Here is a 27,241-nt window from a genome sequence, read left to right on the forward strand (position 1 = left end):
CCAAATATTGAGTCAACTAATTGTAGTGGTCGATGCAGTTCGTCCGGATTGAATTTTAACTTGTCATTTGAGAAGCTAATTTATTCGTAATTTTGTTTTAGAACAATGATGGCGAACATTCCGGTGATAACGGTACTCTTTTCCTTGTCCTGGGTAGTTGGAATGGTTATCTTTGCGAGCTACGCGGACTGCGACCCGCTGACACGCGGCTACATATCAAAATTCGACGAAATCTTGCCTTTTTATGTCGAAGACAAGTTCGTATACCTTCCGGGTCTCCTAGGACTCGTCATGGCGACATTGTTCAATAGTGCCCTTAGCCTGGCGGTATCGAACCTCAATTCTCTGGCAACGGTCACCTGGGAAGATTTCTTCAGCCAGATACCCGCACTGAGCAACCTCAAAGACACCCAGCAGTTGAACATCATTAAATTCTTGAGCATACTCTACGGCTTCGTGATCATGGGAGTCAGTTTCCTTGTGGGAATGCTTTCAGGCGTGATCGAATCGTCGATGCTGATGACATCGGCGACCTCCGGGCCATTGCTAGGAGTTTTCATCCTCGCTATGTTGGTCCCTTGTGCTAACTGGAAGGGTGCCGCAGCCGGAATGATCTCCAGCCACGTGATCACGCTCTGGATAACTTTCGGTAGTCTGACAGTCAGCAAGACGGTCGAGACGCTTCCGCTTTCTGACGCGGGATGCCACAACAACAGCTTCTCCGATCACATCATGAGGCCTGGTGCCATTTTGGATCTTATTCCACAAGAAATCAGCACTACGTCCGCCACGACTACCGTCGCAACGATCAGTGAATTCGCATCAGAACCGTTGGATGGGTTAACTTACTTGTACAGCATAACCTACATGTACTACGCCTTCATCGGTAGCTTCATTACGGTGTTTGTTGGAACAGTCGTGAGCCTTCTTACCGCCGACGACGAAGCCGACAGGTACGAGGAGCACTTGCTTCATCCCCTGGCGGTGAAATTCTCGAGAATGCTTCCTGGCCGAAAGAGGCTTTATGCCAGCACCTCGAGGCTTGGAGGCTGCAGTCAGGCGACGTCCAACGAAGCGGTGCAGGAACCAAGGGGAAAACTGGGACCCAACGAGTCGCTCGAAGCCAACGGAAGGCCCGAACTGGACGGTAGTTACGTTAAAAAATTGAATGCCCTCAAGAGTTTATCCTTAGACGTGACAAACGAAGTATCAAAGAGCACAAAGCTGTAGAGTTGAGAGTCTGACAGTACATGGGTGCTTTACGCTTCTTCGACCCGCTTTGAATGGACGTGAGACAAACAGGTCTTTGTATCAAAAAATAAACCGGCAATTACTGAAAACTCATATCCTTCATACCTGCGTTGGAGAATCGTTATCAAAAAGATACACGATTTCAACTGCCTACGGAGAGGTGACTTGACAATAGAGTAAAGAATAACGATTATGATTTCCCTAAAAGTGAATTTCGAACGTGAGGCAAACGAAGAATCAAATGAGTGAATGGACACGAATGATTTTCGTTCGTAAACTGACTTTAACGACTTAAGTAACCACTGTGTACGAGCGCACTGTGTATTGTTTCGTAACAAATTAGTATTACATGTCGATAGGTTTCGCAAAAGATTGTGACGGACAATTGTGTGAAAGTGCTCAAGGCCTTAAACGATGTGTAAAAACAATGAACAATGCAAAAGGCATGTCGATCGATCAAAAGACGAGAAAGTGTGAAAAGTTATGTACGGTTGCGACTGACCATAGTGAGCGATGAACGCATGATTGACTATCTGGCCTGCGAACACTTGTAAATAATTTGGAAAACTAGACTAGAATTATGTTAGTAGTATTAATGATGTGCGGCTAGTATGTTCAATTTCACACATTCGCAAGAGTGCAACATGGTCAGTGCTTTTTTTTATAGTTAGGCACACAAAGACCAACAATTTCAATCCAGCAATGAAAAAAAATGAGTTTACCTCTAAGCCCAGATCAATATAATGACGATGAAAATCATGCTGTTGTTCCACTGGCTACATTGTCGGTATCATGGTTTAAGTTGCTGTGTTTGACTTTTAAACGCCATCAATCGTGTACAAATGGGTAATATTCTGTAAATAAATTTCTATATTTCATTTAATAAAAACTAAACGGTTAATTATTATCGCCTCAAGTTCTCTCGCACCACATACACGCGACTACATTATCACATTGTTATTAAATTACATACTTTCATAAAGTCTTCGTATGACTTTCACACTAATGGCGTTACATTATCGCCATATCACTTTTCACGCGTTATCACGGTGAGAGGCGTTGCCTCTAATCACGACCGGGTTCCATCGTCACTGACCGTTGTTCTCTTGAGCTACGAGTCACTGCTGCTCATTGCCTTTTGTTTTCACGACGTCCAATGACAACTTCTACACATGGCTCATCAGCTGATGAGTTACGCACGCGCCACGTACCGAAAGAAAAAACACAACGATTTCCACAAGCCCTGCGGGTAACTTGGAAAATTTCGCTACATATTTTCAACTTTCACCGGATTTTGACGCTTGGGATCCCTTTCGCTTTAATGCCTGTCGTAGCAACGCTTTGACGTACCCGGAGTAATTCGTTGTCACCTCTGCGTCTTCCTACATCGCTCAACGTGTAAGCGAGTTGTATTTCTCTCTTCTCTCTTCTTCGAGAGAGACACGTCAGTATCGGAGGTTCGTTAACTCCCACACTTCGCGAAGGTGAAAGAGGAAATTTATTTTTCAAACATGTCAGCGTAATATATCTTTTCCGTGACGTTATTTCATACGTTTTTTCCCCCGATTCCAAGTTCGCGTACCTGACGCGGACTACGTTACTCGTTATACACAGACGCACGTAGGCATGAGCCGGAGTTTTTTAGTACTCGTGTTACGAGCCTCTCTGGTATTATCTTAACACCCGTGACGAATCGCTTCAGCAACCCTCAAATCAGAACAATTCAAATGCTCCAGCCTCTGATTGCGAGGGGAAAAGTTAACACCCGTCATGAGTTAAATGCCCGCGTACCGGACTCGAGCTTTACCGCGTGACGTTTTCCGACGACATTTACGAGCGATTCGGAGTTGTTACTGACTAGTTCATGGATTTATACATAGGTTTATACATATATTATTCATTCTCTTCGATGCAAATGCGCAACGGCGTGTATGATTTATTCCCAAGCGCATTATCCGTCCTCCCGCGGTGCCTCGCAGGTCGTTTGTTACAATTTTATTGTTGTTATTTTTTCAATCTTTTTTCAACGACAACTCAATTTCATCGGGTTCTTCATAACGTGATTTATTGCTAGCTTATATACAGACTCTGGGTGTGTGTTTGTGCAAATACACGAAAAAACGAATCAGCGAGAAAAGTACACGATGCTTTACTCGATGGCGAAGAAATGTATTGTGAATAAAAACGAAAGACGTACGCGTACATCGTGATACTTCCAAATCAGAGCAAAACCACCCGCGAACGAAGATGATGGGAACGTCTGGTTTCGACGAGGTGGCGCGGGGAATAAGAGAGCTAGGCAAGGGATAGGATTTTCAGTTCGCCGAAGATTCTGGGGATAGACAGATACTGCCCGAAAGGTGTGAAGCGAGAGCGTACAAAAGAGCGAGAAAGGGAGTGAAGGAGGAATTTTTTCACTGATATACAACCACGCGTATAAGACCGTGCGAAGGGTTCGCGAAAAGATTTTCTCTCCATTTACGGTCAGATAAAAAGCCATAATACCGTTATGCCTACGCGTACTCGGGATAGAAGCTGTCGATCCGAAAAATAGAGCTAAAGAAGTTTTGCCAACAGTAGTCGGTTGTGACGGCATCGACGTGACGCGATGGATAATATCTGATTTGAATAGCGAGGACTTGCAAAGAAGGGAGGTGCAAAAATGCCATACAAACCCAGCTAGTACGGAACTCCCGCCCTCTTAGAATACGGAAGAAGATTCAAGATCACCCACTCAGATCGTAAGCCCTTCTTCCAAGGATCGATCGACGATACGGTTTCAATATTCAAACAGGTATCTTGAAATATCAAATTTCATCGATAATATAAGAATTCCAATTTATTTTCAACAATTTACCTTGTCTTTATTCGTCTCAATATTCATAATATCATAATCTTATTCTCAAGCTGCTTGGAGTAGACGTCGCCATAATCACTTCGACTTGAATCTGTAACACTTGGGAAACTCCGGAGAAATTACTCAATAATTCTCCGTAAATAAGAACGCTTTCAAATCCTTATTATGCTGGTTGGATTGCCAAAATTTCATAACTTCGAATGTTGGCTGACTTGATAAAATGTTAACAGGAATCTCACCGGATATCTGCGTGCCCAAAGAAAAATATATGATATTCGCGTCGATTGCATGTTCTGAGTTCACTTTCGTGTCTTCGAAGTACAGTGAACACGGGCTCGTTTTTCTCGTTTATACTAAACGCAACTGATCTTTCAGTCGAGATTTGCGTTTTGATACTGCATGCGCCTACGCGGCGAGAAAGAAAGACCAGATTTTACTCAGAACCGCAGGAAAAGAGGAAACACATCAAGGTTTTTGGTCAAAAATACCCATTTCAACTACATTTTTTACTATAAATGTAGCAGATTTTGGAGTAAATTCTGCATTTTACGAAGTAAATTTGACCGAAAAACCTGATGTATCCATCTTTGTCTGCAGCTTTAAGTAGAATCTGCTCTTTTATTCTCTCAATATGTCACAAAATTTTCCAATCAATAGATGCAATTGGATGTTGTTACAGTCTAAATGTAACAGTAAGAGGATAGAATTGAGTGACAGTGAAACCTACCAAACTGTTCACTGAGATGGATGACAACGATATAGCTATGGAATGACAAAAAATGTAACAAAAAAATAATACATCAGAAAGAAGGGATTGTGTTAAGAACCAAAAAAAAACAGATCCCAAACTTAATGACTAAAGGCTTCAGCTAAAGAAGAAACAGACGGTTGGTACTTATTAGGCAATATAAGTAACGATATCGAGAAGTGACGGTCCGAATGGAATGAAATAAACTTAAGAAGGATACTCAAAAAAGCAAAGGGAAAGGAAGGGGAAGGGGGAGCCTTGTGGATAAAATGTAGTGATGCCACAGGTCGGAAAAACGTAAAACTGCTCCATAAAGATAAATATTGGTGGAAAAATGGTTCGAGAATGTGGAATCAACTAAACTGTCTAGAGGACAAAGAACCAAGGACCAAAGGACCAAGAATCAAAACAAAAACCAACAATAAGGGCAGAAAAAAACACTACTTAATAGTCTAAGTAGAGAGCAGAGATAGTCAGAAGCATGAGGATCGGAGGCCGAAAGCACGCGGTAAATTTTGAATACATGAAAGTCAAACAGGTACAACAAGACGATAGTTAGAACTGTAAGGTAAATGTAGAAGAAACTACAGGAGTAGCTTTTTGACCAGAACCTCTGGAGCGAATTGCTATAAGAAATAAAGAGAGATCCTGTAAGTTAACATGCATCATTTCGGAGTGTCTTCACTCTGTGGTCTTTGATTATGAAACCCATACCGATCAGACTTTTGATTAGATAGGGTGAAAATAATCAACAGAGAACCCTCGTGGGTGAAACGCCCAACCTATAAAATACAATCCTTGAAAAACTTCAAATAAATGAGATTCCACTTCGATTGATGAATAAATAATTTTACATCTGATGGCAAAATATAGTTTCAAACTTTTTGCCGTATGCAATACTATCGGAGATTACGATGAAAGTCTGTGAACCCGTTCTAAGTGATGGAATATACCAAAAATGATAGAAGTATTTATAACAAAAAGGTTCGTATTACGTTATATTATAGTTGCGTCTTTCTCTTAAGGGGGGAAACCGGTTTATGAGGTCGAAATTTTGCTGTATTTCATGATTTTTTTAACCAGGAAGGAATAATCACAAAATGTTTAAACTTGGAGGATATTTTACTTATGTTTTCAAGTACACTTTGAAATTTTTTCTAATGATTTCCGCCGGAAATAGTGGAGTTACCGCGTGCAGTCCATGGGCGATTGCCATCCGAGCATTTGGCTTGCGTACATCCCTGACGTCGCAATTTTTATCTGTAATCATTAGGATTTTTTTTTTCATTAAAAACATATTTTCTAATAATATGAACCTAATTTTGATCAAACAAATTGAAAATTGCATGTTTTTGAGGTGTTTGAACACAATGTCATGTTTTTGTACTATATTTTTTCATCTTTCTTGCATAAAAACATATATTTTTAATAACAATATAATCCCCGAATTAGGTTCGTATCACGTGGAATTGAATAAAGAATATCTACACCAAATTTCAGAACGATTGATCGATAAATTTTTGAGCTAGAATGTACGCAAGTCGAAAAAAAGTCGTTTCCAGAAAAACGCGTTTGAAATAAAATGTAGCGAAAACGAGAAATTCAAGGCAGTAATTAATTATAAAAAATGCTCACCGGTTAATCAGCTATTCCAGCACCATATAGCAATCCCTTTTCTTGCTCATATGCGTCATTCTATTATTCAATAGCACAGCGGTATTGAGGCAGGTAGCTGGAAAAGAAGGGCCTGGGCGACCGCTCCGTTATAATTACCGTGCGCTTCTTCCCCGAACCGACGGGCGGTCACTTAAGTGCTCATTGCATTCGAACTAATGGGAATTTTGCTTTGAAATTTTGACCACATATTCTTCAATAGTTATACTAACGATTCATGCAATAAAAAAAAGACGATTTTTCGATCGGTCTAAACTGGGTTCCCCCCTTAACCAATCTGGTCATCGTGTACAAATATCGTCCAAAGTCATTATACGATATTGCTTAAAAGGAGGCATTATTAAAAATTCTCACGCCTTGGAAGCTCACCAAGTCTTAGAAAATGATTGTATTTGCCCGTAATTTCTCAATGGATTTGGCAGACCGAGTCAAAAACCATTTTTTTTTTATTAACTACAACCTGCAAAGTATGGAAAATTTTGCAACTTGTGGCTGCACTCTCTTACACATAGTTTCTCAATGAATGTCAACCGTATTACCACGTTTAATTTTGTTGTTTCCTTTTTTTTCTGTCTATCTCTTCCATGATAAAAGTCCAAGAAATGCTTGCGGTTCTCGTATCTCTTACCCATGACTCATGTCTAAAGAATTTTGTCTACAGATTATTGAGCTGAAGATTCGAACCTGAGGTAGCGCTTTATTCAACAAGAAAACCGCACGTTACGCAGCTTCAGTTAGTTTCTAATTATTTCCAAAAATCTCAAATATTTACGTAGGTATGTATAAAAGATTGAACTTACTACGACTCACGATGATTTTAGTTCATTAATCACCAGCCATCGATCATTGAAGTTATGCCGATCTATCAGACGGAATGAAATTTTTTTTCGCATCATTACTCATCTTCCATCAAATTTTCAATTGATCCTTGTTCAGGTTTTCAATTTTCATTAGAATCCATATCTTCCCCCGGCTCGCTATGAAATTGGCTCATTTACCGTTTCCCTTTAGAATTTCGATAAAAATTGATGAGCATTTTTGGGAAGGTGACGTAGCCACCACGCCGGCTGAAAAGCAGTTCGCGAAACGGACACACACACACACATACACACACATACCATCGATGTAATTAATTAAGGTAATTCTATCGGGCTTTCGCGGAACCCTATATGGCCCGCGTTTCTGCAGGATATCTGGAAAATTTTCCCCACGCGCAATATCAGGATGATAGATTAATACGAAGCGTAATTACAGGCGGACCCAACGCCGTGACGGAGGTCGTGTTATCGTCGGCATGGCAGGGCAACACGCGTTCCCCGTTACGTTGCGTTATCGTATCCGGGCAGCAGTGCGGTTAACGCTTCGCACCGTTCGACCCGACAAAGTTCCAAGCATTCGGCTCACGATCAGCCTCTCCGTTCGTATTACCAAACATTCCTGAACGCGTCCGAAAGCAGCTCTTGTGTTTTCTCTCGACGACGCCGCGACGCGACGAGTGGAATCGGCTCTTGTGTCCTTGGTTCGAGAACGCCGCGACGCCGAGTTGCCGAGTTTGCGCCGTGAGCGCCGCGTCGCGTCGCCTGCATCGCGTCATCGCTTTGCGTTCCCTGACGCAGGTTCCGTAGCGCCACAAACGGCCGTTTAGGTCGGCAGTTTCCACCGTTGCTAAGGTACCGGGAACCAACAAAATCATTGTTTTTAGACCGCAGCCTCGCGAGCCGGACTTCTTCGTCTTTGTTCCGTTGAATTAACGCGAGAATAAATTTGTCACAATACCGAAATGGTCTAGCGAAAGCCACGTGTGCTGTCTCATATTTTTTTTACTCTTTACTTGGATTTTTATACTAGTTTTTTACACCCGCCGTAAGCCGCGGCGGCTCCGAATCACCTGTCAGCAATTTTCTCTGTGCCGGCAACTCAGACAACGGAACCCCATCGTCATGGCAGTCGAATCAAGGTGAGTGTTTCGCTATTCTCTAGCTGGTTGCAGATACTGTACACTGTTTATCGCGGATTGATGTGTCTTTTTACCGTGGCGTATTGAACGGCTCCTTAACGGTACGGATTCGACACGTATGACGGATAAAATGGGACATATCACCTTGTGCGCCTTTCACGATTTTTCTCCAATTTATCGACGTTCCTCCCTGCTTATAAAAGTGCTGAGATTACTAGAAATCTCTCTCTCTCTCTCTCTTTCTACAAAATCTTGTAAATAATATTATTAGATATCAATATTACGATACTAAATTGGCAAGATTTTTCACGAATACTGACATTACGAAATGCAATGTAATTTATTCTTAGTTGAATGATATTCATTCACTTATTACCAGAGACGTTTTATTATAGAGAGAGAAAGTGAAAATTTATTATCAGTAATTCTTTAATCCTTCGAAATAGTTTAGCTCAGACCTGAAAAACTTTATTCGACGCACAGAATCTGCTCATTATTACTACGCGGTAGTAGATGATTTCATAAAATCAGTGAAACTTTGTTCAATCTGACGATATTGTTCAGTACTTTACGTCAATAACCAGCAGTTTCATTGAATCTAAAATTGTTTTTTAGGTCGAATAAAAGAAAGTAATTTCGTAAAAACTAAATCACGTTACGCTTACAGATGATTTGAACAACATTTATTACAGAGTGTGCATATCGATATCTGAATTACATACAAGTAACCGCAATGTTAGGTGGTCTAAATTTCCTTAAACAGTTATCTCTCTCATTTTGAGTTTCCTTTGCCATTCGTGATTATGTGGTGTACCATCAGAAAATTCAAGCTCACGCACGTATTCAGTAATTTGAATTGCTATTGACAGAGAATTAACGAACCAAAATTATTGAAAATCGTTGCTTATCTGCCGACTATAGATAAATTCATCAAACGGTGACCGACAAGGCCTGACCAATGGATAACCCAGGTCTGAATTAATATATATTCACCTGATAATTGCGGTTTCGCAGCAGTAAGATTCAAGATAATGTCCTGATATGTTTGACCTCTGTAACGTTGTTGTAACGATGCACTTTGAAGAAAATGATTATACTCAGATTGTGCATAATCAACTATTCCAAAGTCACTTCAAAGTTATAAGTAATAAGAAATAGTAAGATTTTTTCAGATGTTTTGTTATATTAACGTTACTGATATCAACTTTGCGTTTTCTGTGCATATGAAACGATGAGGAAATTTTATAATAATTGATAGAATCTCCATGTAGCACAAAATTTTATACCGAATTTGGGACTCTTTGAAATTCGAACCCGAGTTCGATTCCAAATTCCTCTCGAAATCCCAAACATAGGACCAATTGAACGCGATACCAATTTCATCAAATTGCAGCAAAGGCTTTGTACAATCACGTTCCCATACTCGATAATGATGAAGTTGAACTTTTTAGTGCTAATACAACGAAACAATCACAAATAACAGATATTTCACAATTTTGAAATTGGTTTGTTCTGGCTGGAAAATGAATACCTGGATTGTGCTCCATTCAAACCCTTGTTCACTGTTTACTTCCGATCTGACGTTGTAAAGCTTTGCAATAGTAAAGTAATAGCAACTGTTAAATATTTTTCATTCGGTATTTCGTTAGATCAAATAACTGGGTTCAACTTAGATTAAATAATTGGTACATAATATACATATATTACATATGTATGTACATAAATGTCAAGCTGTGGTAAATTCACCGGTGAATCAATGCCTGAAGAAAAGCGTCCACTGAATGAACGGCCATGTAACATAAATATGCATAGGCATACTTTTTTTTTGTAATTCGTACAGTTATTGGTTGCCACCGAATCACTGACGCAGTCACCGTATAGCAGGAGCAATTGCAATATTTCTCGTTAAAGTCTGTAAAATCGTCGTGAAATCTCTTTTTATTCGTCTCAATACCAAAAACTCATTCTGATAATTATTTCTTGTAATTATGCGAAAATGCATGTAAAGTGTATCTACCTAGTCCTACAAGTTGTTGATGATAATTTTCTCTTTTCCCTAAATTGACTAATTCTACGAATGAAGCAAACCGTTTTCCTCAATAAATATCACATGGTTTCTTCAGAAACATAAGATGCACGAATAGAAATATTCGATGACACGACACTCCCTCAGGTCGAAGCATGTACGCAGTATACGTACGCTGGATACATTTTATTTCAACTGGACTGCTCGGATATCTGAGGTAATATTGGTTTCATAGTGGAATATTTGTGACAAAAGTGTTAGGACTTATAGGAGAAGATCAAATAATGCTATCGATAACTTTCTTGCTGTGAATCCAGTAAGAAGCAGTTGAGATTGTCTCAAATTTCTCTATACCAAACTTGTTGGCTTTATGAGATAAGATTCGAGTTGACTGTCAAATGAGTCCAAAAAGACGAAATTTCGCAATTAACTTCAGACTCCCCAGTGATAGTACTTTTGAGTCCAAAGTGGTTTTAAACGTGGTTTAGTGGTAGAGGGAAGCAGAGGGGAGACATTTATTTTCATAATAGGCAATGCGAAATAATAAATTTGGTGATTTGAATTCCTCTATTACACTATAATCCACAATGATTAGTGATCAGAATCAAGTTTCGTATATTTCACATGTAAAATGTTTTGGTTTATGAAGAAAGTACTGTTCGTGCATATGGCTCGTCTTGCAAAATTGGTGGAAATGAAAGGTCACCAAACCTTATTAAAAAAAATGTCGATAATTCATGGTTTGAAATTATCCAAGTTCTACCAAAATTTGGAGTCATGAATTATGAGCGTGAAATAAATTGAAAATTATGACTTTATTTCTTTGCTCGAGATTAGATCAAGTCTAGTGTGCATCCTCTTCGAATCCAAAACTGCTGCAAATTCTGAGACATTGAAGCTGATTACGAAATATGTTTACAATCGGATTTATCTGTTTTTCATCTATCAATAAAAACAATGAGTTTCTTATCAAAAAATTAAAGGTAACTTTGATCCCTCCTAACTACGTTCACCAAGGAGTGTGTTGGTAACGCCATCTCACGTCCCACTCGGAACCCTATAAGTTTGATCTGAAACATTTTTCTGTGAAACTTATTTCTCCTGACGTACTTGACCGTACCACTTCGAGTCTGAAACCGTGTACACACAACGGGCTTTCGAGTGAAACCATCGCAAATTGCTTAAACTGGCTTTCATCTCGTCGGCAAACTATAGCGAGGAGAGATATGGCCTGTGTACCCGCATGGTAGGCGTATAGAATGCGGTAGCGCGAAGGAATGTTGAAACGCTGTGCAAGAATCGATACGATTCTTTTCAAGCTAGTGAACAATTCGAGCGAACTGTTGAACAGCCGATGAAAAGCGTTCTCAGTCACGGAATAGCGCTGACAAAGTTACGAGCATAAGTGTATCGTAGTTGCGGCCACCCAATATACCTATTGATTAACAAGGGGAGTAAAGCCGGTTTCCCGTATATACCCGGATACGACGATGTGCCTCAAGCCTTGGACCACAATCTAGCATTGAGAACCCACTGACGGGTGTTGAAGTACAGTTACCAAATACTGGTATATGTAATAACACATTCAGGAGTATTGTATCGTGTCAAAAGTGCGGAAATTGTGTGATTTCTGAAACGATATTTTTTGCAACATTTGTCAGAGAAAGTTTGATTTGAGAAGCAAGGATGTTGCCACTAATATCGCGTGAAATTAGGGTTGGATATTTACGTTCGAAAGTACAACGCGTAAAAGTGAGTTTTTTGAAAGTGCGCATGTGTTAAAGAAACCCCTAATGTGTAAAGTAGGTACAGCATTTTAATCATACGCGTGCGCCAACATTGTTTTATCGCACTTTTCGATAATGGAGCACTTTAAACACGCTCCACAGGCTTCGAAAATCAAACTTTCCAAGCAGGTGTTGGAAGAATATCATTCTGGATTGAAGTCGTGACCCTCTAGTTCAGATCTTTCAGAAATACTTAGTCAACTGCTGTGTCTAACTCATCAAGGTCGTTATACAAAAATGTGTGATGATACCAATACCAATTTAATTATCGTAGCAATCTTGTTAACAAAAACGCTTCGTATAAAGTGTTTAAATTGCCAACTTGTAAGTGCTTTAGGAACAACACATTATTTCAAGCAATAGTATAGGTACTGCCTTCTAAAACGATTGGAAATGCTCGTCAATCTGTTCAGGATACGTATAGGATCTATAGTGGGTATTAATTACTTCGAAACTCGGAAACTATTAGTAGAGTCTTAACAAATTATACCCCGTGGCAGAAAGTTTAATTAAATTTCATAGATCAGCATTACTTGCTTTATACCTAACATGACGAAATCCTCTCTGTCATAAAGACATGGACACTGAAGGTGAAAATTTTTTTTTGACAAACGAATGATTGCAAGCAATTTCTATATATCTATATATATGAAAACGAACATCTGTCTGTTTGTCCCATATGCCTTCCTATAACCTTCATTCGATTGAGATGAGACTTTGGTGAGTTGTTGTGCGCAAGCCCACGAAGGTCTCTGAGTTATAAAACTTAATTTTTTTGTGTTTGTTCGGTTAGAAATGAATGTTTCTTTGTTTGTCCTGTATGCGTTCCTTTGCCATTACGAAGGTATATGAATTGGTATAACGATTTCACTGTAGGTGGCGCGCGATTCGTTTCAACGAATGAACGTATTTCATGTAGTTTACAGAACAACGAAACCGGTTGTGATTATTTTTTTTTTTATGTGAATAGCTACAACGTCTGACCAGGTCTTAGGCTATATTTCGTGACAACCAGATCGACAGTTTTGGAGAAGTAACGATATTTGTAAGCCAATTAAGAACGGGATCATAGACTTGAGCGACCACTTACCAAATTCTTATAGATAGAGGTAAGCTTCGGTTTGGTTCTAGGTGATGTCAGATATTATTAGTCTTTATTCAAATATTCTTAACTGTGAGTAAGATTTTTTTCTCTGATTAGAATTTTCATTTTATCATATTAAATTTGAATTTGGCAGCTAGTTCCTCAATAAAGCACGATGTACGTGTTATGGTTCATTTGCAATAAACAATCTGATTGCAACCAAACATAAAAACTCTGATGGCAAAATTTTAAAAATAGTTCCAAATCTGCAGTGTGTGATCGGGTGCAAGTATTGAAAACTTGTCGGCTCTCCGCCTCTTATAGCATGCAAACAAAAGTAGTACGATTTAACAAATTCACGATCTCAATAATATGATTAAATTGAAATAATATCATGTCAGTTGAATTTTGATTCATATTAAATGAATGAAGTGCCCAATCAAATGTATTAAAGGCATGTCAGTATTATTCCTCAAGCATGCCCGATGCTGCAGGATGCAGGAGGAAAAAAATTTAAAGATGTTTATAATATCCACGTAGATAACTGCATCACTTGAAACATTGTACCTTGATTCATAATAATAATGATGTTTTATGTAAATCAATCCAAGACTTGAAGCACATCCATGGCTATGATGCCAGAACTAGCCGCCAATTTGAAAGAATAGATGAAGACGTAGAATTCTGCTGAGGAAAAATTCAATCGTATCTGAAAGTAGTAAATTGTGTTCTAGTCAATGTTTAAATGCCAAAAGCGCAAAATTTTAATTCATTTATTCGAGTAGGTGGTAGAACGAAATCGTTACGTCCGAGAACTTTTGATGAATCGGTTGTTTGGTATCAGTATCTGATAGCTTGAGCATCATTTTATGACTGTCTGTGAGGGAAAAACCATACGAATGTATTATACTGTGATGAAGTAACAAGTGTTCCCGATACTTTGTTTGCGTCACACCTGTGTTCGTGATTTAAGTTCTATCCATGTAGTAGTTGTCTGGCATAAGACAGCGAATGTAATTAAGCAAGCATCGATATTTCATACGTAACACACCCACTAACCAAAATATCTAGGAGTCGTGATTCAAGTCCGCATGTGTGATCTGCAGTTGACATTTTCTGTTACCTCATCTACAAATATTAGTATCCGTGTGACAAGCCTTTGACTAATAGGCCAAAATGTGTTGGCTAACCATAAGGGTCATTTCATGATTTGTCCCCCCCCCCCCCCCCCGCCCCTTACTCACCTCCTCCCTTGTTGTGACGTTGCAATTTAGAACTTGATTGAAACAGCACTCCTAATATTATCGTTATTTTTTATTATTTTCAAATAAAGTAACAATTTTTACGATCTCAGACAATACATAGGTACTCAAAATCAGTAGAAATAAATTGTCTATGCTTATACTGTTCTTGGCTGAAAAAAAAAAAATGGATCATCTTGTGTTCATAGACTTTGAAACCGTTCCTTTAGGTTATTCGTTACTAACACAGTAACCACTTCGTTATGTTTTTGAATGGCAATGAGAAAATTAGAAGTCTCACACTTTTTCGTCCAACCATGGAGAATCGTCGACATTGTTTATCAAGCAAGGTCTTGTACAATTTGTTTATTTTCAATGACAAATACATAACAGAACTAAAAAACAAAATGACTGTCAAGGTGCGAAAATAAGCTTCGAGTGAAGGCGTTACGGTCATTCGATGCATGAATAATCCGGGCGGAAATAATACAAATAATGTTAAACTTCAATATAACATACTTATATAGCGATTATTTAGCCCGTGACCATACTCAGTTGTATCAATATTTTATATTAGATGTGACGTCATGAAACTTGAGGCCCCCACCTTATCCCCTTGTCACGTCTTGTCAGACCTTGAACCTCCCCCCCTATCCGAGATTGGAGCGTCAAAAAATCATTTTTTTCCGAGAGCGGCGTCTCTTCTGTGTATTTTGGCCGTTCAATTTTTAAAGAATTCAAAAAATTACGAATTTGGCAGCCGAACTCGACTTCTGTGGAATCCGGATGCCGCACCAGGTGCATTGATAAGCTAAAACAACCAGAAGAAGACTGAATTAGATAAAAAATCATGGCACAATAGAGGATGGTGGAGAATGCTACACTAGAAACTTCGTGTTATAGCGCAGGGATCTTTTAATCGAGACGATTTCTTGAAAACAAAATCTTCGTTATGAGCGTCACTTTCAGGCTGTGCTCGAAAGTAGCCGCAAAAACTTCACTTTCTTAATTATCAATTCGATTTCTAGTCAGAAAAATCGATGTTTTTACGAAAATGGTGGAGCTTTATTTATTTTTTCTCTCTGAGCTTGGCCCGAATAATACTAGTCCTAGAAGCATTCCAGTAAGACTTGACTGACAATGAAATCGGTCCTGTAGAATTTAGGGTATCGCTACAAAACGGAACATATGTGAAAAAAATTGCCTAACCTTTTACCCCACATCCTGTCAATATTATTAATTTCATATGATTAAAAAAATTTGTTTTATACTATTCAAACCATTAATGAATACTGTGCAAAAAGGAAATTTATTTACTGGCATCCATTTGTTCCTAACAGGTTCTTGAAAAAATTGCGTTTTCGGCTGTTTCTACGCTCTAGTCCCCTTAACGGATGGCCCCTAAGGCAGTTGACTTTATTGATAGACTTTTGGTATCCACGTCCGTCCATCACGATGTCCCTATCGATTGAGTTGGGCCATCTATGATGCTGTAGGCACGACTGCATCGTCTGCTGAAATTTTTACGAATTGACACCTACATGCGTTGATTAGTTTTGAGATGGAAGCATAATATATGTGACAGGTTCAGGAAGCAGAATCAAAATGAATATTTTTGATGCTGGAATTAGCTTACGCGACATAATTGAACGGCCAAACAGCGCGGGGTCTCAGCCTTGGGTTCATAATCGAAGAATCGAGCAATTCCAGGTTGTATACTGTAATCTCTGTTAAGCCCGACCAGCAGCATGAGCACCTGTGTAGTAATTGTTACAGAACGCTCTTATGCTGACAGATCTCATCTCTTACACAAGGACGTCAACAATAATTATTGCCCGAGCTTGATCCCACTCACCATTGATCCTGCACGTTGTTACTAATTCCATGCCTGCTTTCGCTCTGCTTCTGCAATCCTCGAGCCCATCGAAACCTTCGCATACTATGAATATTTAAGGACATCCTCGGCTCAGGATGATGCTATCAGGGTTACGCGCCTGAAATGGGATCCCTTATGATGCAGCTTAGGGAAAACTAACATCGGAGCTTTCAAATCCATAATGTTCTTCACGGCTTTGATAATCAATGAATGCATGAAGGATACTATGAAACGGACAAGAAAGTTACGAGGCGAACCACGCGCCCAATTAATAGTGCCGATAATCGGTCGCGTTGTTTTATTCTGTACAAAGAATACGCGGCAAGGTTGAAAAATAAAACAGTATGTCCGAATCGGAACAGAAATGAGGTAAGAATTTCCTTGCGGGCAAATATTTCTGACTTCATAGTTTACAGTTTTAAGAAATCGGCGAATTCAAGCTTGTTTCAGTAGATACATGATTTGCGAGAGGGAGGAATAAAGTGTTTTATTGAAGGATAAATACTGTAGTTTGGGAAAAAAAAAACTTTTCAAGAATGACCACGTTGTGTCAGTGGAAGATATCATTGATGACCCTTTTCAAAAAATAAAACAAAATGTTCCCAGCTATAAGTCTTCCAATTTTTTGAGGCGTCTTAATGACGATATTCATTTGAATATCAGATTCAGTTTCACTTCCATTACGGCAAAATGACAATGTGTTAATCGGTCCTAGAGATTTTTTGGCATCATTAACGCGAGGATTAGACTCATAACCCATACCATTTTTTTCAACATACATTATAGTTTCATTCATGACTGCAGTCAACGTTATCGAATTTCGAATGTTAAACAGTTTTATCATACCGAAACTAGGTTATTACCAATTTCGGTATTGTTTTCATTCGACATATTTGCCACGACTCGCAATCCTCATTTCTTTTGCTACTTTTCACTTTTTAAGTCTGTTATTATTGGCCAAAGACACGCTCATTTCTTTTATGCACCGTCCAGAAAAATCATTCCAAAGTATATTTCGTTGTTAACATCACTTGATTTTTTCCCTTCTTTGTAACGAGCTGCATAGATGAGAGTATCTCGGGTAGATTTCCAAACCACTTTATCCATCGCACCATGTGAAAAGAATTTTTCTCGCTGGTCACAAATAGAGCACTTTTATAAAGGCATAATTTATTTTAATTGGCATGCGTCGTGAGCATAAAAAACATTCACCAGCTCACCTTTTGTTGAGAACTTAGTCCATCGTAGGGAATGTGTGAAGAATTAACCAATAACGGTAGCAGAATCCAGGGAATGTCCTTATTTCACAAATTGGCTTTTTATGAAGATACCGAAAGTATTCCACAAATAGAAAACAACCAATCCGCATGCGGCCAAGGTATTTGCAAGTAACTAGCGTACATGTAAAAGCTGCGCTTGCAGCTGATCGTAAGACGCAATTGCTGCCTGACTTGTCAAGTGTCTCTCTGTCTATATGCTTCACCATCGCAAAAGCGTCTCTTGAACGACAAGATAAGTCGAGTGGAGTACATGAAATCCCTTCAGTTTCCATCGAAAAGCACGAAAGGTGTGCACAGATTGTAAGACCTGGCGATCTGAATTACACTCGGAACGACCGCAAGCGTGTTCGTCACTTAGGTTTCACATTGCGTGTACAGAAGATAGAATTCAAGAGATGACAGGAACTAGCAACTATATTACCTCGTGTTGGAAGTTGTAGCTTTTGCCTTGTTACATTAGAAGATTACTGTTCCTTAATCTTTTATTATGAGACTTGCAGGAACTCTCGGAAATTGGGAAGAATCTCAAGCTCTTCCAAAACAAAGCTAAAAAACTTTTCAACAATTATCATTGAACCATGTGCGTATCAGTTTGGTCCTCAATGCCATTTGCTGGTCATGGGTCTCAGCTAACAATAAGATCCTCTTATCTTCATTTATCTAATGAACAACTTTACTCTCGACAGAATTATAATCATTTGATTGTTAGACAAAGTGGATTCGTAGAACGAAACATGGTCGGCCAAAATAGTAGGCAATCATGATTGGAATGTAATAGCACTGATTAGAGGAAATGGAGCTCATAGACAGTACATAGAATGACTCTGAATGGTATAAGGTACCTAATTTATTGTTCGTGCATTAGTTGTATAAAAGCGACGTGTATGGCATAATCAGTTCCAACTGGTCGAAACGTTTTCCGTTTTTGCAAGTGTATTGGATTAGTGCTGTAGCAAATTATTATTATTATCATTATTGTTATTCATTATTAAATGAACTGATGCATCCACTCTTGTCAACGATCACTCGAAACTGACGATCTTCAAGCAAGTCTGTGCATCACAGGTCTAACCGATATGTATTTGCGAATTTGCGTCAATGAACAATCGCAACGGGTCTGTGACGTAGGACTAATAATAGATTTTAATGGCTCTCTATAGAACTTGGTGGGCATGTGGAAAGTTGGGCTGCGGAAATGGGATTCACTTTTGGTACATCGCTTCCTCCTGATCTCTATCCTTCCTTGGCACCGATTTTTTTCAGTGGTTCGAGGGGAGAGAGCTATATGTGCCACTAGATAGTCGTTGTTCGAGATCATTGATACCCTCCGTCTCGGTTTTCGCTCGTTGAACAACACGTCAGATAAGACGTTCCTCGTCTTTTCAAGTACTCCTTCCATCTGCCTATCAGCCCTTCTGCAGATATCTTTTTTCTGGTTTTGTATTTCCCTCTGACGCTCACTTCCTTTCTTTCTCCCTAAAGACGGTCTCCGTACCTCATAACTCTTCTGATGGAGTGAAATCTTTTTCGCTCCTCTTTTTTACGTCCTTGGAAATGCGATCCAGGCTGTGTGAAACTGGGTATATTGTCGGCCATGGTAAAACTCCGATATCAACGAATCATCCGCTACAAACGCACTCGTGCTCAGGAGGAGTCCTTCAGATCTGAGCTTCGGGACGCGATAAGGTCGTTATCTCGATGGCATGGTACGTATATAGCAACTTCGTCCAAGCGATGTACCTACACGAATGAATAATTCATTTTCACCGAGGGGGTTCTATTCAGTTTCGTTTCGTCCCGTCTACATCATTTCAGTCACTAAGTTGAAATTTGCCGGTATTCTCGCTTGTTCGGTTCTTTGCAATTCATCGGATTAAATCGACCTCCGTACGTATCTCGTACTCAAGAAACGCACAGAATCCGTGCGGTATAGAAAACCCACGCATGTACGTTGTTTGGTAAACCATGGTTTTGCACTCTCTTCGTGCGTTCACTCTCCCCCTCTCACCTCACTCGCCATCGCTTTCTGTTTAACGCATCGAGCGTTACAAGCTCCGAGCTTGTAACCCAAACAAGGAGAGGCCACCTCTCCCTTTAATTACCTTATATCAAATCAGCTTTGTTTGCCAGCAGGTATTACGTTGCATGGATAAAAAGCATGGATCGGTTGAAAGAACGATAATGCCGTGAAATTTTTTTTACTGCATTTAATCGATAATGTTACGCTTTAGCTTATTTTGCAAGACACCAATAATCGTTTTCAATCAGAACTACAATGCGATTTAGCATAATTATTCATTATACGGATATAAGAATATACCGAAGTGATCAGCTGGGTACTGGAAACCACTATTTGTGACTGGTAAACGAATCTGGCTATTATGGGTGCAATGCAAGACCTCATTTTAAAACATGTGGCCATAATTGTTGTAAGAAGTTGCAACGGACATGGAGTGGGCATATTTCAATACAAATATAATTACCTACAAACATTTGCCCGGTGTATTATCGATGTTAGTTTGCACAACCGATCACAGAACATACTAAATATAGCAATGAAGTTTGCCTGTTCTATAAAAGCTGGGGTAAAGCACAGCGCAGTACATTTCCGATCAGGGTGCAGGCGGTGTATTCGCGGATTGAATCCGGTTGATGTGCCGCCTCTCCGTTTCCGCGTTGGGGTCTCAGGATTCCTCTTAGTCAAGTGACGGAGCGATGCAGCGGCTTTGCCACTCCGCGGAAACCATCTCGTCAAGTCGATCTTGGATGGAAGTTGGAAGAGACAAATGGTGGGTGGGTGGTTGGTTGGATGGAATCGAAGGAGTGCCATGGGGTCGGAGCACGAGGGTGGGTAAGGGGCGCAGAGGGATTGTAAGCGAAGTAGGCAACAGCGGAGCCCGGGAGAGAGAACGTCGGTCGAATTTTATTGAACTAAACTCAAAGGCAAACTGAGCTAGCTGGCCATTCGTCAGTTCCACAACTGTCCGTGGGGAGCCATTACGGTAATCGGAGAGAGAAATGGCAGCCCAGGCGAAAAGTGGCGATAGGAGACGAGAGAGGTGAGGAGCGCCGCTGCGAGGGAAGAGAAAAGGTGAGGGCCGCCGGAGGATTACCATAAGGGTTTAAATCTATGTTGACGTTCAGACTCGCGCGAGCACCACGCTGCGTCTCTTGTGTTTAATGAATTCTCCTCCAAGCTGCGAGCTCGTCTACAGCCTCGCGAATTCCCCCGGAGCCGTCTGAGCCTATGCCACTCACAAATAGTTACGGTGATTTAGAGGAAGCCAGATTAACCGAAACGGAAGATTGAACGATACTCTTACTTCAAAATGCATGCGACGGACAGTGAAGCGGGTCTTTGGGAATGGTGGGTACATATCGCGTGCCATGTATCTCAATCCATCTATAAATTTGATGTTTCAAACAACGGTACGCACACTTTATCACCGGCAAGTATGGCATGATTGAAAGCTGTGAGAGAACATCGAGCCGCTCGAGGTATACATACATCATCCCGGTGGGTATAAGTTATACACCTCCCACTCGTTCTTGTTCAACGACCAATTCACGGTAATATCGTGAACGTAAACATGTCTTATCCACTCCTCGCTACAGGGAACAGCTGTGCCAACCTGCTTTCAAATGATTTCTTCTCGATTGCATGTACTGCGGCATTCGCGCGTGTCTATACACCTACGTCATTGACGTACGTAAGCTTTTTTTCATCGTATCATACGAGATTCGTTCGAACTGATGGAAATGCGCAGATTCAATGATACATTCGAGAAACGTGCGCGATATTATACTCAGGGTATAAGTTTAAATTGAATAGGAAGGAACAACACGCGATCATTTAGCTGTTCAGAGTGCCCAGGTTGTACAGGGAAGCACGGTTGCTATTTCTGTTCAACGAGTTTCTGCGTTTCATTCTTAAGTATAAGTTAGTTCGATGATGGCTACCACAGTTTGCTGAAAAGTAAAACGAACCATTAAAACAATGTGAGCAATAAATCTGAAATTCTCTCGGCACTGATCGTTTAGCTGTGTGAAAAAAAGACAAATAATACGTGATCAGCTTGCATGAACACGTTGAATCTTAACGTGAACGCCACAAATTGGAAAACAGAGTTTTTTACGAAATTTTACTCGGTTTCCAATTACACGTTATCCAAAATACGTATCTATGGCGAAATCTGTAACGTCAAACATGCAAATACAAGGAAATGATGAAGTTTAAGAGGACCTCACTATATAGCTATAAATAATTCATTTATCCCCACACAAAGCTTGCACCAGGTACTTTAGGGTGGAATCTACCAGCAAAAATTCACTGCGTAAATTAGAAACCACCAAAATAACAATCCCGAAAAATTCGTTTTCCCAAATATGTAAATGAATACCAGCAAAATTACCTTTACGTGCAAAAAATATAAAAATCAATCTTTATTGCCAAGTACGTAACTTAGTTATCCGTGAAATCAGATAATCAACAGGAACAATAAACAATTAGGGACGAAATGAAAAATTCAGAGCCAGTAGTATTTGACGGGTCTTTATAGTAAATGAAGAATGATCCTCGCAGTGCCCAAGATAAATGAACGCGTCCTTGGAGCGAGCAAATCTGACAGTACGCCACCCTCGGGGCCTCTCAGAAAGTTCACTTGATTTGCAATTTTTGCAAATTTTCTGCTCGCTGCCCCACGAATAATCTTAGGCTTCGGAATCATTAGCTATGCGTCTAACCTTATCAAACCAAATTAGTGTAGTCTATAATGATAATGACTGATTTGTAAGGTTTTCCAGTATCCAAGAATTTTCCTTAGTGTTGTAACTAGACAGTAATAGTTCTTTTCTGGTAATTTTCCACTTGTTCAAAGCGTTATGGGAAAATCAATTATACTTAGTACGGCGTACCTAGTGATTTCGTCATTTTCCTCGTCGCTATGTTCCATACATTGAGCACTCAGTGCTGCGTGTCTCGCCTCATGTACCTGAAGTTTTGTTCGATCGAGCTTAATTGCAAAGTTTCAAGCTAGCCAAGTTCCAATAATTCTTCAAATATTTATCCGGGAATCTCAGTATCTTGGTTGGAACTTCATGTACATCTTGCTTCTCGAGACGTTCACCTTTAACCATGCTTTTGATGTGAAAATAGAATAACATAAGACGCGGCATTATGTATTTCACACATATTTTCACTCACGGTTACAGCTCGACGAATATATCCAGACCACGATTGTTGTTAAAATATTGATTCAAATAAAAATTTGTAACCCTCATGATAAACTAACGAACAGAAATTGGAGGAATAACTTTGCTGAACGTACAACTTTTTAGTTTTCAATCAGTTAGCACAGGTCTCAAGTTTGCAAATTGGCATATTTTTGCCAATTCAATATCAATAAAACTCCTAGACGTGTTTACTATTTATACACATAAATCATACATCTCGAAAATATTGAATTTCAAGGGAAAAATGCCGACACTCTAAAGCTTAACATAACTGTTTTTCTTAAGTTCTGTCATCGTCCCATCGCATAATATATAATTAGTGACAGAAAATAAAAATACATATCACGAAGCATGCTGTTCTTTACTACACACATTTTCTTATGCCAATCTAGAAGGATAGATTTATTAGACAAATAAATTTTTTCATGCCTGCCTGATGAGCAAGTCTTCTTTCATGTAAGAAGGAACTGATTAATTTTTCACATGCACGTTTCAGATCGCGTTTTTTCTATTGATTATTATGATTATTCCAAAAACTTAGCTTTAATAACCTTAAGAGTGGAGGCTTCGTTGTTTGAGAAAACAAAGCGACTAGTTACGATTTGTGCATCACATTATTTATGCATTGTAGATACGAATCGGTTTAGATGCTACTTATTTGTTGATCATTATTTCTTATATTCACAAATTTTTCAAAATTATCTCTGATTTTTTTTCCTTCGATTCTGTGTTTTCTTTTTTTTTTTTTGTTTTCTTTCAATGTACTTGGCGCGAGACGCTACTGAGTATCTTGAACAAGTTATAAACATTAAATATAAGACTAAGTATTGTGATTTTTTTCACAACAATCTGGTTCTAGTAAATCGATTCGATGACTTCCGAATTTTTTTTACGCAACAACAGAATAATATTTCATTAAAATTTCATTCGATCTACCTCAGGTGCAGTTTTTAAATACTGAAAGCGGGTTAAATGCTTCATTTCAACTTGCGTGAAAGCAAAAAAAATTGTACAGACAATTTCAAACCATCAATTGCTGAAAATTGAAAATGCTTCTAAGATAATGTTAGAAAATATTTAGATTCCAATCTTTGAAATTTTAGGATATAATGCATTTTTCCAAAATGAAACAAGTATCAAAAAGATTCCACTTTTCTTACACTTATTCATCTAATTATTTCTGAAGAAGCATGACCAGAAAAGCATTTCGTACGATGTCTTGATTGGGATTTTGAATACTTTTTTTTTAAATTAAAACCGAAGAAAATAGAATACGTTTCTTCTGATTTGCCGGCGTGGATCTTTCCCTTAACCATTTGACTGGTAATGGAACGTATGTGTACAGAAAAAAGTGCACAACTGGTAATTAACGCATCATATATGTACATTTTTAATAAGTCTGATATTCCTCAATAGATTTAGAAGAAAATTGGTGCACTACCGTTCTGGGGGTCGCTAAATTCATATTTGAAAGCAGAATTAAAAACTCAATATCAGGGATCAAAAATGGCGGCTTCAAATACCGGTAATTACGACTAGGCTTCAGCACCCTTATACCAAAAAGTCAAGAGTGAAATAAGTCTTTTGAAACTGGTTACTCGGGGGTTTTGGGATCGGTGATGATGAATCATCCGTTATGAAGATTGAAGAATTGCAAAATGGAGGACTCGAAATGCCGACGACGATACTTAAAACTTTTGTAAAATTAGGTGGCTAGTCTAAAAATCATCACTCGGATGTTTTTTGGGTCGCTGATTACGAATACAAAATTGAAATATAAAAGAACAAAATAATCATAAAGTAATAAAAACTCAGCTATAGTCTACATAAAACTGGATACCTAAATCTATAATTTAAGCTAAAACTAGCCAACTAACCAGTTTTCTCATTAATGCCGGCCTGATGAAAATATACAGTAAACTAAGGAGTAAAGAGTAAAGTAAATCCATGACTAGTCTCTTGACATGTTGGGAATCATTTTTCACCCTCAGGGGGGCGGAGGTTCAAAAAAAATTACTTTTGCAATGTAATCGGCGACTCCAAAAACTCCAACAAGTATACCAAATTTCTAATTTGAATATAACAACAAATTTCATAATAAAACTGAAAATCGATCCCAACGCACCCCTATTTTCGCCTTCAGGGGGTGGCAAATTAAAAAAAAAAAACTGTTCTGAAATGAAATCAGGGACCCAAGAAAACCCTGGGTACTAATTTTAGCGTAATTTGGTCGGTTGTGTGCGGCTATCAGTTTTGGCACGAAAACTGGAATAACTCGTACCTACCAGTCAGCCGGTTAATTGTCCAACTTTATTTCAGTACTTGCTCAATATCAATCAATAACCCTGAACAACTGCCCGGAGATAATACACTGACAACAGACAAAAAAGTGAGAAAAAAGTTTATTTACTGTCAACAAACGTATATTTGGATATTGCGAAATAAATGATTGGTTGTTATTGTCAAATTTGAGTTGAGCCAAATATGAAATATTAACAAATTTCTATCGATCGTTATTTGGCTTGACTTAAATTTGATAATAATAATAAAAAAAAAAAAAAACATTTATTTCGCCGTATCCAAATATCATTTTGTCAACGGTAAATAAATTCTCAAGTTCCGTAAAAGAAAATTACAGCTAAGACGACTCATGATTTACGAATGAATGAAACATCCGGAAATGTGTAAAATTTTGATGCTACCAAAACATTCATCATGACACGCCGTTTTTCATATAATTCCATTTATTTATCGCCGGAAGCCGAATTCTTTCTACGTCTGGGTTTCATAACGACGTCCGCTCCCAGGATGTCGTATTCGTCAGAAATGAAAAGACTGGAGTGGAAGCTCCAGAGTACGAAGGAAGGAGGTCCTTCCGTTGATGCTTGGGAGATTCTTTGGATAGAGCATAATTGATCCCTTCTTAACCCAACCTGTCCGCGGCTGTCGGAACTGAGGACCGACTCAGCTCGGCTCCATAAGTTTCAACCTCGTCCTGGCGTCCCGACGTCGACCGTTCGTCCTCTCGCACTTCCCTCTTCCCTCTTCCCTCTTCCCGTCATCCCTTATACACCGCCACCAGTCGCCCGTCACACAGAAAACTTTCTGATTGCTTCTCAGTCGTCCTAATGGCTTACGCCTCGCCCCTCCGTCCTCTTTCAATCCCCAATTCCCTATCTAAAAGATATTATCGAAGAAAATTAATGAGATTCTTTCAAATTGAGGTAGAGCGCGGAAGAGTGGAAAAGCATACGAACATCGTCGTAATCACGCGACACGTGATTCGTCTCTGTGACATATCGTCAGGATTATGCCTCGCCACAGAGACAGCGAAGTCAACTGACCAGTTTTTGAGGAGAGATATTCACACGAGAAATCGGTTGAAAATTAATGGATTTCGGGCTTTCCTTTAACATCTGTAATCAAGTGCAGATCGCGGATAATTTCCAAGTGATTCCCAAGTAAACACTCACTCGCCTGTTTTATTTTCGTTTCCAACGTCAAAACTGTGTTTCTGTATCTAATGATTGGAATGATTTTTTGCATGAACATGCTTAGTTATTCAAAATTCATGATGATACCGCCATAGTCGACAATGATTATCATCGGATAGAAAGTAGGTTTGAGTAAAATTATTGTTTCAAGTGGTAATGGACATTGATCATTAATGTCACCCTTGTTCTTCATGCTTTTAGCTTTTTTCCTGTTTCTAGTGACCGCCAAATATTCAGCAATCGGTATTGATATGATCGGTTTGCGTGTCAGTCGATTTCACGATCAGTTTTCGAGGAAATCCTCCAATTGTCGTATTTTGAATGGTGATGCGTGTTGCTGAAAATTGATTGATAAAAAATTGCAGTCCCCTGTGGTTCTTCATCTATTAACAGCTGCTCAAAAATTTATACACATTTACGCAATGACATGATAGATCGCGTAAACTCCGTTTTAAATTATACGTTTCGACTGCGTAAACTGCATTTATGTTATGCTGAATAAAATTGATGGTTTTGACATTTGAACCTTGAAAGATATTAAAAATGAAAACAGTTGACGAGCAACTGGTTCAATCAGGCAGTAATTGCGAGACAGCTTTCATCGTTTATTTTTTTCTCTTAACTTTAACTGATATTTGATGTTGGATGAAAGGCTACAAACAGTACGTGTCTGATACCCCTAAACTTTTCAACCTCTGTACCCAAGTCCAGGTCATTGTTACAGTGTAGATAAT

At 39.1% G+C, this 27,241-nt stretch overlaps 2 protein-coding genes and 1 long non-coding RNA gene across 7 annotated transcripts in view; 2 read left to right on the top strand and 1 right to left on the bottom strand.

The window, feature by feature from the left end:
• LOC124299445 (sodium-coupled monocarboxylate transporter 1) overlaps nt 1-2,152 on the top strand; it is a 77,184-nt gene extending 75,032 nt beyond the window's left edge. For all 3 annotated transcript variants that reach the window (XM_046752626.1, XM_046752640.1, XM_046752632.1), the window contains exon 6: nt 102-2,152. In XM_046752626.1, the coding sequence (XP_046608582.1) occupies nt 102-1,230 (1,129 nt within the window). In that variant the 3' untranslated portion in view covers nt 1,231-2,152. The remainder of the gene's footprint in view (nt 1-101) is intronic.
• A 3,766-nt stretch (nt 2,153-5,918) lies between these two features.
• Nucleotides 5,919-7,890, bottom strand: LOC124299891 (uncharacterized). The gene is made up of 3 exons (XR_006907096.1): nt 7,331-7,890; nt 6,492-6,603; nt 5,919-6,116 (listed from the first exon to the last, which is right to left on the bottom strand). It is a non-coding gene; the product is annotated as an uncharacterized LOC124299891 (long non-coding RNA).
• A 135-nt stretch (nt 7,891-8,025) lies between these two features.
• LOC124299864 (putative aminopeptidase W07G4.4) overlaps nt 8,026-27,241 on the top strand; it is a 48,117-nt gene continuing 28,901 nt past the window's right edge. Inside the window, exons 1-2 of one of the 3 annotated variants that reach the window (XM_046753285.1) lie at nt 8,026-8,200; nt 8,379-8,487. In XM_046753285.1, coding sequence (XP_046609241.1) covers nt 8,471-8,487 — 17 coding nt within the window. In that variant the 5' untranslated portion in view covers nt 8,026-8,200; nt 8,379-8,470. Of the gene's footprint in view, nt 8,488-11,734; nt 11,760-27,241 lie in introns of those variants that run through there. The other 2 variants (XM_046753276.1, XM_046753292.1) reach the window with 2 other exon arrangements.

Source organism: Neodiprion virginianus, chromosome 1 (assembly GCF_021901495.1).
Source record: "Neodiprion virginianus isolate iyNeoVirg1 chromosome 1, iyNeoVirg1.1, whole genome shotgun sequence".
Classification (NCBI taxonomy): Eukaryota; Metazoa; Arthropoda; class Insecta; order Hymenoptera; family Diprionidae; genus Neodiprion; species Neodiprion virginianus.